The 17,155-nt window shown below is 42.8% G+C and overlaps 2 protein-coding genes across 2 annotated transcripts; both read left to right on the top strand.

Annotated features, from left to right (window-relative positions):
- Nucleotides 1–584: 584 nt before the first annotated feature.
- Nucleotides 585–3,128, top strand: LOC128454473 (zinc finger protein OZF-like). Its single transcript, XM_053437884.1, has 2 exons — nt 585–904; nt 1,599–3,128. The coding sequence occupies exons 1-2, from the start codon at nt 610–612 to the stop codon at nt 2,681–2,683; spliced, it is 1,380 nt and encodes a 459-aa protein (XP_053293859.1). The 5' UTR covers nt 585–609; the 3' UTR covers nt 2,684–3,128.
- Nucleotides 3,129–6,144: 3,016 nt separating this feature from the next.
- On the top strand, nt 6,145–12,195 carry LOC128454780 (cullin-3-like). Its single transcript, XM_053438319.1, has 15 exons — nt 6,145–6,336; nt 6,659–6,772; nt 8,048–8,208; nt 8,329–8,443; nt 8,537–8,765; nt 8,904–9,049; nt 9,141–9,317; nt 9,411–9,581; nt 9,699–9,806; nt 10,011–10,135; nt 10,219–10,315; nt 10,424–10,558; nt 10,674–10,860; nt 11,323–11,468; nt 12,064–12,195. Exons 1-15 carry the CDS (start codon nt 6,145–6,147, stop codon nt 12,193–12,195), a joined length of 2,235 nt encoding a protein of 744 aa, XP_053294294.1.
- The last annotated feature ends 4,960 nt before the right edge of the window (nt 12,196–17,155 follow it).

Here is a 17,155-nt window from a genome sequence, read left to right as displayed (position 1 = left end):
CTATTTGAACGGATCTATTATTCTGTATGTAATAATACTGATGGCGCCACCTATTGGCAACAGGAAATAAGCTTTATTTTACAACTATCATTCATTTTACATAAAGTTTTCACAGTGTGATCTGCAATTGATAGCGTTGACCGTAATTAGCAGTTAGCAGGCAAGGATCGACATCACGTGACGGACACAGGAAGGGAAGCATTTATCATTGACGCAGTGGGCCCGTTCAGTACTGCTTTGCAGTCCTAGAAATTGCATTAATTTTTGGTTTTACTGTCGGAGATTGTTTAATTTAATTATTGAGTATTTCTACTTCACTGTCTTGGTACTTTTAATTGTAAGGGACTATTACTTTACTGTCTTGGTACTTTTACCTCAGTGAAAGATCCGAAGTCTTCTTCCACCACTGGTTAAGTTTATTTTGTTGCTTATACTTTATTACTTGTTTAACAAGTACTTGTAATAGAGTATTTCTACTGTGCAGTATTATAACTTTCGTTTCCTCTTCGTCCTCCAGTCCAACAGGGGACGCTGCTGGCTCCGAGCTCGGAGTCTCTGCTCTCCTGTCGCTGGCTCTCTGTGATCGCTCCGAGCGCAGAGAGGAGGAACATGTTCGCCGTGCAGCTGCTGCGGGTGTCGGTACATGAGCGGATCAGCGCTGCCGCTGAAGACTTCCTGCTGCAGGTGGAGCAAGGAGGGGGAAAGGCTCAAGTCCTGGCGATGAGAGCGATGCTCACCGAGCGGCTAATGGCGGCGGTTGAAGAGATCCTCGCGGAGTTTGAGGAAACCGTGGCAGAGTACGAAGACCGAGTGGAGCGGACAGAGCCGTCCGAGCGGGAGATCTGCCGCCAGAGGAGGCTGCTCGCTGCCGCGATGAAGTCCGTGGTCCGGCTGCACAGAGCAGGTCAGACCCTAGAGGAACCGCTTACAGGCTAACGTGAGCTAGCATTCGCTCGAGCAGCGGACTTAATACGTCACATCCTGTATCTATCTGCTGCACCCGGCTGCTCCAACTCACCTGAATAATGAGGAGGATTTGATGCTGTTGTAAACGAGTCTGTGCCAAAAAACCTGCTGCTGTGTTGCTCATGTCTGAAACAGAAAGTCTGGACACATGTCTCTGAGTTTTACCCACAGGCCTTGTCTGAAAGCAGCTGTGATAGCAATTGTTTACATTTGGGCAATGATTGATAGAAGAAACTACTGAGATGTTTAGAGGGATGAACAAATGGGTTCCCGTAGATTTCAGGGTGTCACTCAAGTCACTGATTTTCTATGACTTCCTCACACACAGTGTCACTTAACAAAGGGTTCACAGAACGGGGGATTTGTCGACTCGCCCTGTTCTCCTCTGTGAGTGACCTAATTGGTTTATTTGGCCTCAAAATGAAAAACCTTTTTTTACCAGAAACCCTTTGTTTAAGGCTGCTTCATTTACGAGCTGCGTCGTAAAACCAACTGTAAACGGCCTCAACATCTCTACTTCCCGAATGTGATCGTTCAAAAATCACAACAGTCGACAATAAACGACACAACACAAGTTTTTCCAAACACCTCTGGAAACTCTGAAATGATAAACGTGTATATTTGTGTTTCAGTGTGTCTTGCAGACATTCAGCAACTGATGGTGAATAAAGAAGAGGTTCCCTCTGAGCAGCCGAAGTGGAGCCCTCTTGTGGACCAGGAGGACCCAGAGCCCCCCCACATTAAAGATGAACAGGAGGAACCGTGGACCAATCAGGATGGACAGCAGCTTCAAGGACGGGAGGAGACTGAAATCAAGTTCACATTGACTCCTGTCCTTGTGAAGGAGAGTGAAGAAGATGAAGAGAAACTTAAATCGTCAACCCTTCATCTGAGTGAGACGCAGGAGAACAGAGCAGACTGTGGAGGACCAGAACCAGCCAGGAACTCAGGTCCTGATGGACGTTTACAACCAGGTCCTGAGGACAAGAATGAAGACTCTTCTGAGACTGAAGACAGTGAGCATGATTGGATGAGGACCAGGGAACCTCAGAGTACTTTAAATACAAGAAATAACAAACAGTATTTTAGTGATATGGGATGTAAGACAGAAAAAAAAAAGTTTTGTTGCTCTGAGTGTGGTAAAAGATTTAACCAAAGGGACCATCTAAGTACACATATGAGGATTCATACTGGAGAAAAACCGTTTAGTTGCTCTGAGTGTGGTAAAAGATTTAACCAAAGAGGCAGTCTAAATATACATATGAGGAGTCATAAAGGAGAGAAAGAGTTTTGTTGCTCTGAGTGTGGTAAGAGATTTAACGTAAGGGGCCATCTAAATAGACATATGAGGAGTCATACTGGAGAAAAACCGTTTAGTTGCTCTGAGTGTGGTAAAAGATTTAACCAAAGAGGCAGTCTAAATATACATATGAGGAGTCATACTGGAGAGAAAGAGTTTTGTTGCTCTGAGTGTGGTAAGAGATTTAATGTAAGGGGCAGTCTAAATAGACATATGAGGAGTCATACTGGAGAAAAAACGTTTAGTTGCTCTGAGTGTGGTAAAAGATTTAACCAAAGAGGCAGTCTAAATATACATATGAGGAGTCATACTGGAGAGAAAGAGTTTTGTTGCTCTGAGTGTGGTAAGAGATTTAACGTAAGGGGCAGTCTAAATAGACATATGAGGAGTCATACAGGAGAGAAACTGCTTAGTTGATCTGAGTTTGGTAACAGATTTAAGGTTCAGTCCTATTTTACACAACATGTGAGGATTCATACAGGAGAGAAGTGATTCAGTTGCAACCTTTGCTACAAAAGATTAAATAGGATTATCAGCAGCTATTCAAATTATACATATTCATAGTTCACTATTTTAAACAGACTATTAACAGTTTTTATGTCCCTAGAAAATGTAAATCATTGAATAACACCAAAGATTTGTGTTTATATATCTTATTTCTACCTATTGTATCTTTTTTTCATAATGTCCTTCATGTCATTTTAAGGTTAAAGTGTGTTCCTTGCACATAATTAATGGGTGTTCTTAACTAGTTCATATGATTAAAACAATGGTTTCTTGGTTTGTGAGATTCAATGACAGTGTGTGTTCTCCTTTATGTATTGTATGTGTTTTCAAGAATAAAAGTCTAATGAAAAGATAATGGCGTCTTCGCCCTCCTCTTTGTTTCTGTACGAATGGAGGCTGCACTGGCTACTGTTGAATTGTCTCATCACGACACAAATTAATCAGCTTCTCACAGTCAGACATCTTTGTTGACGTGAAGTCGGAACTGGGCAATTTCAGGTCATAATATCTGACATACGAGTCGTCTGGAACACAGCATTACACACACACACACGGACAGTGGAGAACTCGTTTACATGAATGACGGTAAATGTCCAAAAGCATTTTTTTATTCAGAGACAGCTGTGATGTCCCCAATCTATACAATTTGAAGATAATTATTTGTATATGTTTGTGCTGGGATGGTTGGTTCCGTCGGTCCATCTGTGTGATACTGGCCTCAGTTAATCACAGATCTATATAAAACAACAGCGATCATAGGGCAGTGATTGAAAACAAATGTATTTAATCGAATGAGCAATAAGCAGGCAAGGATCGACATCACGTGACGGACGCAGGAAGTGAAGCATTTATCCTTGCCGCAGTGCGCAAAACGCATGCCACTCTTCAAAATGCATGCGCTCGGGCATGTTCAGTGCTGCTTGGCAGTCCTAGAAATTGTAATTTTAATGTTTAATTGTTTTTTATTTTCATCTCAATTTGAAGTTGATCTGATGTAAGCCCTGGTACAAGGACCTCATAGTAAAAATATGGAATATGGCCAAAATGGCCACTAAATACAAAATTGCGGGATTCCTGTTGTGTTTTTCATAATGCCCCTTGAGACTTTCTTGTTTTTCTGGTCATGATAGATGTATTAGATAGTTTGAAATAAGTATTTACTCGGTGCCGTCTAGTGCGTTTTGGTAGGCACAGCTTCAAGAAGCGTAAAGCTCAGCACAGTGTTCCTTTTCCAGTGCCTTTGTTGATGAAACAATTTGTTCCCTTCATCTTTTGTTGCAACTCTAGGAGAATGACAATAATGATGAAATATCTTATTTTCAAGACATCGATGAAAAGAAACTGAGCAGTGGTGGTGTCAGGACAATGTAATAATGGGAAGGCCCAATGATAAGCTGATTCTTTTTGGCTTCATCAAGTGCAAAAAAGGTCAGATGCCGATTCAGCAGTCTCTACATACACTACAACCCTTTGCATGTTTACTCCGTCCAACTTGGCAACAAGTCTGTATCTCGGTGAGCTCTGTTCATTTGTCCTTCAGGGTTCAGTGTGTAGAATTTAGTGAGATCTAGTGGTGAGGTTGCATGTTGCAGCTGAATGCCCCTCATCTCACCCTCCCCTTCCAAACAAGAGAACCTGTGGTAAGAGTTAAAAACTCAAAAGGTGTTTAGTTTGTCCAGTTTGGACCACTGCAAAAAACATGGTAGGATGACTGGAAAAAACATGGTCACGTCCGTGGAGAGGATCTGCTCCCGATGTAAAGATAAAGCATTTAAATATAAAGGGCCCATTCTAGGTTAAAGAAAATATGGAATAGTAATGCAGCATCTGCAAAGGCTTTTTCTAGGTCTAGACATCGGGATTACTCTTTGATGTAGACCCTGTAGTATGACCTTTTAACTTCCTATGATGCAAGTAGAGAAGTAGATATTGGTGGTAATGCAAATGGATGTTAGCCCACCCTCCGAAAAACTGACCTGTGGGGTTTGCACCTGTACGCGTAGCAGACGACCCCCACAAAATTAACACATAATTATAATGATGATAAAAAAATGATAAAAAAAGCAACAGGGAAGAGAGCGAAGAAAGTAAGTTACAACAACGCAGCACGCTCACTGACGCAACCCTGGCACTGAAAGCTGACACCAGCAGCTGCCTTTCATTTAGCCTTTAAATCAGCTTCAGAAACAAGAACTGACCCGACTAACTATGCCCAACACCAACAAAAGGAAGTTACAAGACTCGCCTGTAAGTATTTCACCGGCTCCATAGACACCAAGACACAAAATGTGATACCCGAAGCATATGGAACTGTGCTACTGGTTCAGTGTGTTTAAATTTATAAAAATGTTGGTGTGACAATGGAGTAATTTTCTGATATTAACTAATGTTAGCATATGAGGGAAACCTTCTCCAGTTAGAGGCGAGCAGACAGTAGCTAGCTGGAAGCACGCCTGGGTGCTAGCATACTTAACGTTAGCCAAGCTGCAGTCAGCCTGCGAGTATCATTAGGACAACGATAGCGGTGAGCTGTGTTCTATTACAGCAGGGGTTTGACTCGAGCTGTTATAGACACATTGTCATAAAGTGTTAGCTACAGAGCTAAGGCTCAAAACCACAGTAAACATGTCCACGGTAACTCTAGAAGTTCCTGAACATGTATGGCGGTAGCTGCCATTGAGGATACCGAGGTCCGGAGCGACTTAACTGCCTAAAATTAACTTGTACAACGCACAAATAGGATGTGCTCAGCAGCATGTATGTGGGTGGTATTGTGCCCCCCTCTGCCTCTGTGTCCGTCTGCTTGTGTTTGTCGGTTAAGACACAACTGACAAATGAGTAAGTACATAACTGAAACTCACGATTGCAACGGATGGGCAGATGGGGAAATTTCATCATTGAAACTCCAGGAGAACAGCAGGGAAATCAGGTATGGGGAGGCATATTTGATCATATATAATATATCATTTAAATCGTTTTCAAATCGATTTTCAGTGTGTTTATGGCCCGATTACCTCCCGGCGAGCGAAAAATAATAGAGCAGACACCGAAACCTTCGCTGCAGATGGTAGCTACTGTTATCCAATAGTTGCTCTCCACACATCTTAAAATGTGAATATTTAGATCGGGGAAATCCTCCCAGAAATTCCAGGTGCTGCCCTTCAGCCTCCTGAAATTCGACCTCAGTATTGCTTGAATCCCGGCTACGGGCCTGTGTACATGAACACAGTCCTGGGCTTTCCCAGGACATATATCACCCAAATATTTTTTTGTTGTTGACAGCCTTGACATCACTGCCCTCATCTACTTAGCATGCATTTGGTAAAAAATTATAAACACACCTTCATCTGTGTGCTCACTCGTAGAGGACGATGGATGCGGAGAATATGGATAACATCTGGGGCGTTGTAAAGAATGCCATCCAGGAGATCCAGAGGAAGAACAACTGTGGGCTAAGCTTTGGGGAGCTGCACACGGTTGCCTACATCATGGTGCTCCACAAGCATGGAGAGAAGCTGTACACAGGCCTGAGGGAGCTCATCACTGAGCACCTTGTCAACAAAGTAAATAGATATATACGTCTCTAATGCTGCTCTTTTTATGGATAATATACAGAACATTTTATAATTGGTATGTGAGAAAAGGAGAAAAAAAGATGACAATTGCCATTCCTTATGGATTAAAAACACTGTTCATTGAAGGCAACCAATGCACCTAAAGGATTGTTTCATGATGTTAAGTTTATACCTCTTTTATCAAGCATTAAGTTCACAAGTTGACTGTGAGTGACCTATGGTTATCGCATTTACTAACAATTAGGTTCCTCACAATCCTCTCCTCGTCATTGTCCTCCATTGACCCGATCTGATGTGTTTGTATTTTCAGGTCCGGGAAGATGTCCTGAACTCTTTAAATAATAACTTTCTGCAAACAATGAATCAGGCCTGGAGTGACCATCAAACGGCCATGGTTATGATCAGAGACATCCTCATGTACATGGTGGGTATGCCTCATCTTATGTCTTACTGAGCAAATACTATAGTAGTTATAGATTAGTAACAGTCTTCTCCACCACTATGCAGTGAAAGCTCTTTTTTCATTTACTGTCAAAAAGAACAGATTAGGAGTTATAGCGTTCCCTCATGGGTTGCGTGTCATTGTAAGTGTAATATGGGGCTCATCTCTGTTAAATCATACTTCTGTGCTGTAGAAGAGTAGTCATCATGTTGACCAGCCTTCAACTACACCGTTTTCTGGGCTTTGATTATAAGGTGCTGTTTCATTTGTGGGCCCAACAATGAGCCTCTGTTGTTGAAGGTATTTGTTTAGTTGGAAAAACTGGCAGGACTAGTTGATTTACTTTAGCCCACAACCAGTCCAAAGGGCTTATGAGGTTGTGTGCAAGTGAGTGAGCCTTTGAGATACAAACTAGTGTAGGTTAAACAATGGCCCAGTAATTGCAGAGAGGACACAGCTCCCCTGGGGTTGTTTTGTTAAACGGTCTCCTTTTTCCTGTCCTGCATTAACCCCGGACAGTTCGGCTGTCTGTTGTAAAACTAGTGCAGACTCGCAACCTGCAGCTGTTGTTACCAGGCTGCTGACCACTAGGGAGCAGCGAGACAGATGCAGCAAGTGGGACTTTGTTGTTCTCAAAGTTGCCTCTCTTCAGACTCAGGAAGAATTTATTTATTTTTCTAGTAGACTTATATAACTCATCATTTTAATTGTAATATAGAAAATCTATGAGGAATCAGAAATAATCCTCTCATCTTTTGTGTGAATATTAACCAGGTGTAATTTGGAACCAGGTACTATTTAACACGGTGCCGCACGTTAAATATTGAATCTCCAATTCTCCCGTCACAATTTATGCCATCTCGAAGGGATGCATGTAAGATGACTGGCAGGTATTCAAATACCTGCCAGTCATTTTGTATTTTGTATCTTATAAGAGCTTTGCAACCTGTCAGTGGTATTGTCTAGTTTATAATAAAAGCATTTAGATTATATTAAGCCAATATAACAAGTAGTTTGCACTGCATAGAATTACATATTTTGACAACGAAAAAAACAAAGCTTGAATTCATGAATCAAGATGATAAATAACTTCCAAATAAACTGTATATTCTTAAATATTTTCATACTCTGCTTCCTAAATCTCTATACATTTATGTGAATGTAATCGAGTTAGAATCAATCAGATTCAGGCCATGGTACGTCTCTCTATACATACAGTGTCTGATGTCCTTTTCGCACCATTCTCTCATCTCCCAGGACCGAGTCTATGTTGAACAGAACAATGTGAAGAATGTGTACAACCTTGGCCTCATCATATTCAGGGACCAGGTGGTTCGCTACGGCTGCATTCAAGGCCACCTGCGACAGACGCTACTGGACATGATCGCACGTGAGAGGAATGGAGAGGTTGTAAATAGGTACGCAGTTCAAAAGAGTTTTTGTAATTATACGCCCTCTCCAGGATTCCTCAGGGTAAGGGTTATTATTTTTATATTTAATGATTGCTAATATGGAGGTTGTACACTCATTTATTACAGGGGTGACATCAAAATCGCCTGCCAGATGCTAATGATTCTGGGCTTGGATGGCAGGTTTGTGTATGCGGAGGACTTTGAGGGCCCTTTCTTAGATATGTCAGCTGAATTCTTCCAGGTGAGTCTCTGATAGGTTAATGGACTCCTCTTTGTTTCTATTACAAGTCTTTGTAATTAAACAACATGCTATATCTGTTTTGTTTTTTTTCAGATGGAGAGCCAAAAGCTCCTTGCTGAAAACAGTGCCAGTGTCTACATAAAGAAGGTAGAGGCCAGAATCAATGAAGAAATTGGGAGAGTCCTGCACTGCTTGGACAAGTCTACAGAAGAGTACATTGTCAAGGTGGTGGAACGGGAGCTAATTTCTAAACACATGAAGGAAGTTGTAAAGATGGAGAACTCGGGCCTCGTCCATATGCTCAAGAATGGAAAGCTAGACGGTGAAAACTGTTTTGTTCTGCATCTAATTCTAGTTTTAAAATGACAAGCAATTGCACCACAAGTTATTATCTTCCTGTTGGCTTTCTCCTGCATTTTCATCTGGTTTCTCATTGCTTTTCACACTGTATCCCTCTCAGACCTGGCATGCATGTACAAGCTGTTTACTCGCGTGCCAAACGGCCTGAAAACGATGTGTGAGTGTATGAGCTCTTACTTGAGGGAGCAAGGCGAAGCTCTGGTGTCAGAAGAGGGAGAGGGCAAGAACCCTGTTGACTATATACAGGTATGTTGATTCAACTTATGTCCAAAATATTACATTTTTATTGTCAGATGACAAAGATCATATCAGTTTCCTGTAATTTTCTCCTCATCAGGGCCTGCTAGACCTGAAGACACGATTTGACTGTTTCCTCCTTGAGTCCTTCAACAATGACAGACTCTTCAAACAAACCATAGCTGGCGACTTTGAGTATTTCCTCAATCTCAATTCTCGCTCTCCAGAGTATCTATCACTCTTCATCGACGATAAGCTCAAGAAAGGAGTCAAAGGGGTATGTGACTTACAACGATTGTCTTTTTACGCCCTCCAAAAAATGTAATTGTGAATGTTCCTCAAACCCCCCCCCCCCCCCCCCCCCCCCCAGCTAACAGAACAGGATGTGGAGTACATCCTTGACAAGGCCATGGTGTTGTTTAGGTTCATGCAGGAGAAGGATTTGTTTGAAAGGTACTATAAGCAGCACCTGTCTCGCAGGCTGCTCAGCAACAACAGTGTCTCAGACGACTCAGAGAGGAGCATGATCCATAAACTAAAGGTAAAAGGAAGAATAGCATTTGGCTGCACTTTATATGCACATCACTTGTACTGTTCCTCATTATATTGCCCTGTTGGCAGTTTCAAATGACTGCTCTCTGTCTTTTTCCTCTCGCAGACAGAATGTGGCTGTCAGTTCACCACAAAACTTGAAGGAATGTTCAGAGACATGAGCATCTCCGACATCACCATGGATGAGTTCAGGCAACACATACAAACCACGTCGGTAAGGCAGTCGGGCACAGTGACAATCTTTCTAAACAGGGCACATGGAAAAAGACACATATATAACATGACACTGCACATTTCATCATATGTTTTTGGAAGAAGATCTGGGCAAAGTAATTTAGTCTTAACTCGTTAGCACAGAATGTTACAGAAAGCAAACACTAGTTGTTTTGTGTGTAACCTCCCTGCTTCTCTCTCTCAGGCGTCTTTAAGTGGTGTGGACCTCATAGTTAGAGTCCTCACTACCGGCTACTGGCCCACACAGTCTGCAACCTCAACATGCACTATCCCCCCTGGTCCTACACACGCATTTGAAATCTTTAAAAGGTAATACTCCTTTGAGTACACTCATGTTTAATACTACACACACTGGGGGCTCAATATTATTTGATCCTGTCTTTGTTTTCCAGGTTTTACCTCGCTAAGCACAGTGGCAGGCAGCTTAAACTTCAGCACCACATGGGCGGGGCAGACCTCAACGCAACTTTTTACGGAGCTGTTAAAAAGGTAGAAGCATGGTCAAAATACTGCAGTAATGCTATTGTTTGGTAATATTATTACTAAAACTTTGTTGGCTTTCATCAAAACTCACCTTCCTTCCCTCTTCAATTGCAGGAGGATGGTTCCGAAGTGGGTGTGGGAGGTGCCCAGGTGACGGGCTCAAACACCCGCAGGCATGTACTGCAGGTTTCCACCTTCCAGATGACTATCCTCATGCTCTTCAACAACAGGGAAAAGTGCACTTTCGAGGTGGGGGGGCACAGTGAAGCACCTTTATCTGGCTTTAATCTCTGTCGTTCTACAGGACAGAGTTTAAAACATTCCTTCTTTACAACCTTTTCCCTGCTTCTGTCCTTGTCTGTAGGAGATCCAGCAGGAGACTGATATCCCCGAGCGGGAGCTAGTGCGGGCGTTGCAGTCTCTGGCCTGTGGGAAACCCACACAGCGGGTTCTCACCAAGGAGCCAAAGTCTAAGGAGATTGAAAACGGACACGTGTTTACAGTCAATGATCAGTTTACTTCCAAACTGCACAGAGTCAAAATACAGACAGGTGGGCAAAAGGATTGTGGACAACATAAACTATAGAGAGCTGAAGTCTCAGCTACTGTCCACAACTGTCTGTGGCACAACGTGTCTCTGGTTTGAGGGTTTCATTTCGGGACATCTGAAACCTGATACTGTGGATTTCTTTCTTTCATTACTACTTTGTCGTAAGATTTGGTCATCCTGCCATTTAAACAAATATGAGCACGTGATAATTATATAAGCATTCGATAACTAAAGTTACAATAGGTTGTGTACAGTATTAAATGCACATTTAGTTCATAGAATACTTTAGTGTAATATGTCAGTGATTCAGACACAGTGATAAGTTAAATCCTATGTTCATAAATGTAACAGGGATGTGGGAGTAAGAAGGAACTGCTACGACTGCTAATATAAAACAGCACATTGAAGGTTTGTCCCCTTTCTTCCTCGAACCTCATCTCATCTCTGTTTTCTACTTTCTCAGTTGCTGCTAAACAAGGAGAATCAGACCCCGAAAGGAAAGAGACACGGCAGAAAGTGGACGATGACAGGAAGCATGAGATAGAGGCAGCCATTGTCCGAATCATGAAGTCCAGGAAGAAGATGCAGCACAATGTCCTGATGGCGGAGGTTAGTTACGCACATGATCATATGAAGTTGGGTCTGTTATAGGGCTGCAACTAACGACTATTCTGATAGTCGATTAATCTATGGATTATTGAAAAGATGAATCGACTAATCAGATTATGAATCGCACAAATTCTCAATTGCTCTTAATTAGCCATCAGCTTTTAAATTTAGCTGTATGTTGATCGCGGCATGTGATGACTGATATTAAAGACAATAAACATCGATACTTCATTCAAAAATGTCTTTTAATCAACTTTGCTGCATATTAGGCTTCTGATACAAAAAGAAAGAAAAATCTAGTTTTTGTCCATTTAAAACCAAGGACAGGCGAAGTGCTAATATAAAAAGTACATAATTCAAGTATCCAATTCTTTTTTCAAAACAAAAGAACAGGGAAAGTAGCAGCAATAAAAACAAAGAATAAACTAAACTACAGTCTTCTTCGGACTGCATAATTTTGATAAAAAAAAAAAAGGTTTGTCAGGCAAAAGGATAAGATTACACTTTTACACTCCCCTAGTCTGTAAGCTATGATTTTCCATCTACGCCTGTTTAAACGCTGCCTTTTTCTTATGTTTCAACTTTGTGTGTTTAGGTGACTGAACACCTCCGGGCACGTTTTCTCCCCAGTCCTGTGGTTATCAAGAAGCGTATAGAAGGACTCCTAGAAAGAGAATACTTGGCGAGGACGCCAGAGGATCGTAAAGTGTACACCTATGTAGCATAGAAGAGAAACTGTGGTTTTGAGAAACCACACCCTTGATCTTGTTAAGATACGTTTCCCATTAAAAGGACACTTTTTGTTTTAAACTCTGCATCTTGGGTCCAACTGCTTATTATTAAACTGGCCAAACATGGACCAGCAGAGCTTAGCTTTTTTTTAACCATTACATTTTTTCTTTTGCGTCTGGTGGACAGGCTGTGCTCCTGAGGCACCCAGCACCAAACAGTGCTGCTGGAAAGGATCTCTGTACTTCAGGCATGGCTTAAGAACAGACCTTGTGTCAGTCATTTTGTCCTGCACCTTGTGGTGGTCATAAGTGGTCTTTCACGACAACAGAAACAAACACGTTTGTGCTCTACTTCGAAAAAGTGGTATTCCACTGCCTGAAAACAGGCAAAGTTCACCAATCAAATGTTTCCAGGGGACAAAAAAGTGATGAACCTCTCTCTCTCTCTCTGAAACTGGCAACGTCTCCCTCTCCCTAGAAGGATGTTCTAGCTGAAGTCTACAATCCGTCAGGGATGATGATGAAACTCAGAACGTTTCTGTTTTTTTATGTTTTGTGACCTTTAATGAGAGGCATGTGTCATCAAACTGAAGTTGTTTTCTCAATTTCCACATGTTTTTTTCTATTTACATGTGTTCTTCTTTCTATTTGTAGTGTGTTTAGCTCTCTCAGCCACCGTAGTATCAAACTAATGCAGTGTTTGTTTGATTCCATGCCCTTGTCTATGTCTGCAGTTGTCATTGACTTGCAGCTCCATCACCATATTTGCTGTGTTTGTGTGTTTGCAAAGGTAAATGTAAAGTCATAGAGCTTTTTAATCACCTTTTCAGTAGCTATAAAATAAACATATTTCTGTTTCTACAGACACCAAGCTCATTTCCAATAGTTTTCCCATATTTAACACTTTAGCTATCATAAATGCAGCAGCATGGTCTCAGTCGTTGTTCAGGCATTGTTCATGCATTATGCTAAGGATCATATTCATTTAACACAGTCTCCACCTTGCAATTGTGTTACTTTCAACAGTAAGATGTATAGGCCAAAGCTGAGGACCCTTGTGATGCAGTTGGTTCTGGTGAAGCTTAATTTGTTGTTAAAAACTATGCTTGTTTCTTTAATCCTCTGACACCCTCCAAATGTGGATAGAATTGATCAGCAGATGGCGCCATTCGGCCTAGTTTTCCCAGTCCTCCCCGTCGCACTCTGGGTGCTCGTCTGTTCAGGTTTAAGTTTTCATATGAAGCTCCATTAAACATGGTTTAAAAAAGCTCAATTGCAGATAAAAAGGATAAGGATTAATTTTCATAATTTTAGCCTAACTGAGGTGATAAAAAAACACGTGTTTGTCTCCTGCCTATATATATATATATATTATTTTGAGATCAGGCTCTAGTTTGAACTGAAATAATCTCCTGTATCCCAAGTTTGTGGGGAGCAACAAGTCTTTAGTCAACGCTGGCATCATTGCAAGCACAACAGAACACAGCAGCAACAGGAAATCCCAATATGTACTAGTATTTACACCACTATCAGAAACTTCATACTGGTGAACAAAACTTTGGTGACAACTAAGCCCATCCAACCCTTTGACTAAAGGACTATAGAAGGATGCTGTAGCTGCCATTGTCGTGGTGGTGGCCCAAAGGTCTGTATCCTCACGATGTGTTAGAGTCAAGTAGTTCGCAGACAGTCTGCAAGCTTTAGCCCATCAGTTCTGACCCTCTAAACTGTGGATTTAAAGGGCTTACATGGGGTTAAACCCCCAAGATTGGAGCCCTCAACTGCCTGTTTGAGAGATTATGATCTTCAGTCTCTTATTTTCACCTCTCTGTCTTGGTGAAAACAGCAGGAAGTGTGAAGGGTGGTCATTAGAGACGGGCCTCAGCTTGACATCTCAAGAGGGAAGAATTTGTACATGAGTCTCGAGGAGCTTGATTAAATAGAACATTTCCTCATGCTGTGCTGCTAAATACTAGGGAACAAGTGGATACGATTTCGGTGCCAAAAAAATGCATCCCTAAATTGTGCACGGTGAAGGAAACGGTTGCATAAATTTAAAGCACATGCGTGCATACATGGAGTGGTCAGATGCCTGCACATTGTTGGTCAGAGCTAGAACCTTACGCTCCATTTCTCTCTGATGATGTGAGGGGTGGAAGCCATGCTGCATCTTTAATGAGAGTCTGACATCTTTAGTGCCACTGTCTCAGTATCTGTCCTGCCAGTGCCTTCTTCATCATGACCTGCATGGCACTCACGGGGAGAACAGAGAACTCCACCCCACTGAGGCTCACAAGAGTCTGCATGCTATCTTTCATACCCAAATTTGAAGCAGGTGCCATGTACAGTGGCCCCAAGTGCAGGCGCCAATCTCTGATATCAGGAAAGCACACCATGACAAATATTGTGAAGTAAGGTTCTTGCTACAGTGGCCCTAAGAGCTGAAGGCACTACAAATCAAGAAAATGATCAAATAGACAAACCACATGTGTGACATATTACATTACAAGGACACTTCGGCATGCAGATGGGGAAGAGTTGGGATTGAACCGCCAACCTTCTTGTTGGAAAATGACCACTCGACCCCCTAGGCCACACCGCCCTAACACAACACAACCAAATACTCAAGACACAACCAAATACAACAGAACAGAAGTGATAATCAGATGGACATTTATTTTCTTTACTGTGGTGCTGTTGATCTGAAAAAGACATTTATATAGTCACAAACCACGGTACATGTGTACTAGACGTGTTTATTACTTTTTGGTCTCCCCTGGAATCATTTCATTGTATTTTGAGTATTTGACATATATGCCGCAAAATTCTCTATTTGCAGGTGTTTTCCTAAGTTGAGCATGTCGTGCTCTTGGGGCCACCGTACCTTGCTCTATAATATAATGACTCTGTTTGCTCACTGGCATCTTATTGATTGGTATAATGGCTTTTATAGACTCTTCATTAGCCTGTTACAGCAGTGGATCAATACAACATCATTACATGCATGATTGAACTGACTTCCAGACATCTGCTCCAGGGCACATTGGTTAGTATTTGTAAACAGTCATAATGTCCCTCTACATACATGAACTGTAACCGAGAGGACTGATTGGCTTATCACATGTTATTGGCTTGTTCGTAAATGATTTAGGGAGATAAGGGAGACGTAGAATAAATCCGATGTGTTGCTATCACCCTGAAGTTGAAATATGATATCATTGATGAGACATCACGCTGGTTGAATGTATTGTATTTAAACAGTCTTTTTTAAGCAGCTTTGATAAATATATGCAACAAAAGAAAATCAGAAAACAGCCCAAAATGTAATTTGGATACTGTAAACTGTGTCTCGGCTAATGTATTCCGACAATTGAAATGTCTCTCTCTGTGAATGCAGATCTTTGTGTGCACACAAGTGTTCGTGAGCTCCAGAGGTTGCAGGCATTGTATCTTCACCTTCCATCCCTGAGGGAGTGTCCTCCGCTGTTCACAAAACAAAGTGCCGCCGCACACAAAGGTGGAAAACATGTGTTTAACCCAATTAACCCCTGAGATTCCCTCAGTGTCTGGGTTCATTGAACCCTGATGGGACTTAAAAACTTCCTTTGAGGTCCCACACATGGGCCGTGCGCTGAGGTCAGGGCGGCGTCTTTGTGTGCATGGGCATGTTTGTTGTGTGTGCATGCGCTGCATTGGGTCTGGATGGAATGACTTGCTTTGTGCATGACCACTCGACCACGTCCGTCACAATAGGCAGACAAATGGGGGTGACTACCTTTTGACAGAGCATTTCACCACAGTGAGATCATAGCAGTGGTCTATTTGTGGCATGTGGCATGTTGTTGTGAGAGGAGTTTTACCTTTTTCTTTCCTCTTTTGATAATCAAACGCAGTCACAGTTGTTCCTCCCTCGCCTGCTGAACTCACCAGTGTGCTGCTGCTCTTTTTGGCTTCCCCCTCCCCTTGCCTTATTTTTAACAACACCATTATCCCAACCTGTCCTCTGAGCTAACCACCACATGTTTGTGAAAACTGATCGTGGAGCCCCAGAGTGCGACCTCCCACCCCCAGCGTCATACTTCCCAGAGCAAAGTGCGAGACAGAGCCGTAAAGGGGGGGTGGGGGGTTAAGAGAAATGGAGGGAAGGGTTGATGAAAACAACAGATCTCTGCTCCCTAATCCTTTTGTGTCGGCGGTGTTAATCCATGCCTCGCAAACCCCAGCCCTGCCATCCTACCCGCACCGCTCACCCTACCTCAACCCCTGCTTCTGCACCACGTACCCAGCAGTCCCACCGCATAAACAACCGGCAGCACTACTGAAACCAATACTCATCCCCCAGACAGTCAGGAAGACGTACACCGCCGCCGCAGTAGCCCCCCCCCCCCCCCCCCCGACGAACACACAACTCACACTCAACTCTGTCCCTGCTTTCATTCTGTTCATCTTTGTGACCACTGGGAGCAAAATCTCTGTTCTGGATTGCAAGCTTTGTTTGTCTATATGCAAACATATTTTAATCTGGCATCTGCACTTCAATGTGCGTTGGATATTGCAGAATGCAGTTTTTTCCCCTTTTTCTGTGTGTTTTGCTCTCATGCTCGTCACGCACCCCCTTTGTTTTTGCTCTGCTTTTGTTTTGGCAACTGTACATGTAATGAATGCACCAGAGAGACACACGGTGCACCCACTGGCAAGTGTTGTTGTGTCGTGGTCTTGTTTACGTGCTGTGAGGGAAGAGGGGGGTGTGGGGGGGTTGGCCGTCATTGAGGGGGAGCACAGTCGTTGCTGGGTGAAGAGGAGGTTGTGTCTAATGAGGTCACACCCTGGCAACCCGGTGACTCCTCCCACTCCCCCCCCCCCCCCCCCCCCCCCATCTCTCCACTTGTCCCCCTCTGTGTGTGCCCACCCACCTCCCCCTCCCCCTACCCCCCTACCCTCTGACAGAGTGAGCTC

Source organism: Pleuronectes platessa, chromosome 13 (assembly GCF_947347685.1).
Source record: "Pleuronectes platessa chromosome 13, fPlePla1.1, whole genome shotgun sequence".
NCBI lineage: Eukaryota > Metazoa > Chordata > Actinopteri > Pleuronectiformes > Pleuronectidae > Pleuronectes > Pleuronectes platessa.
This window is presented reverse-complemented; position numbering and strand designations above follow the sequence as displayed.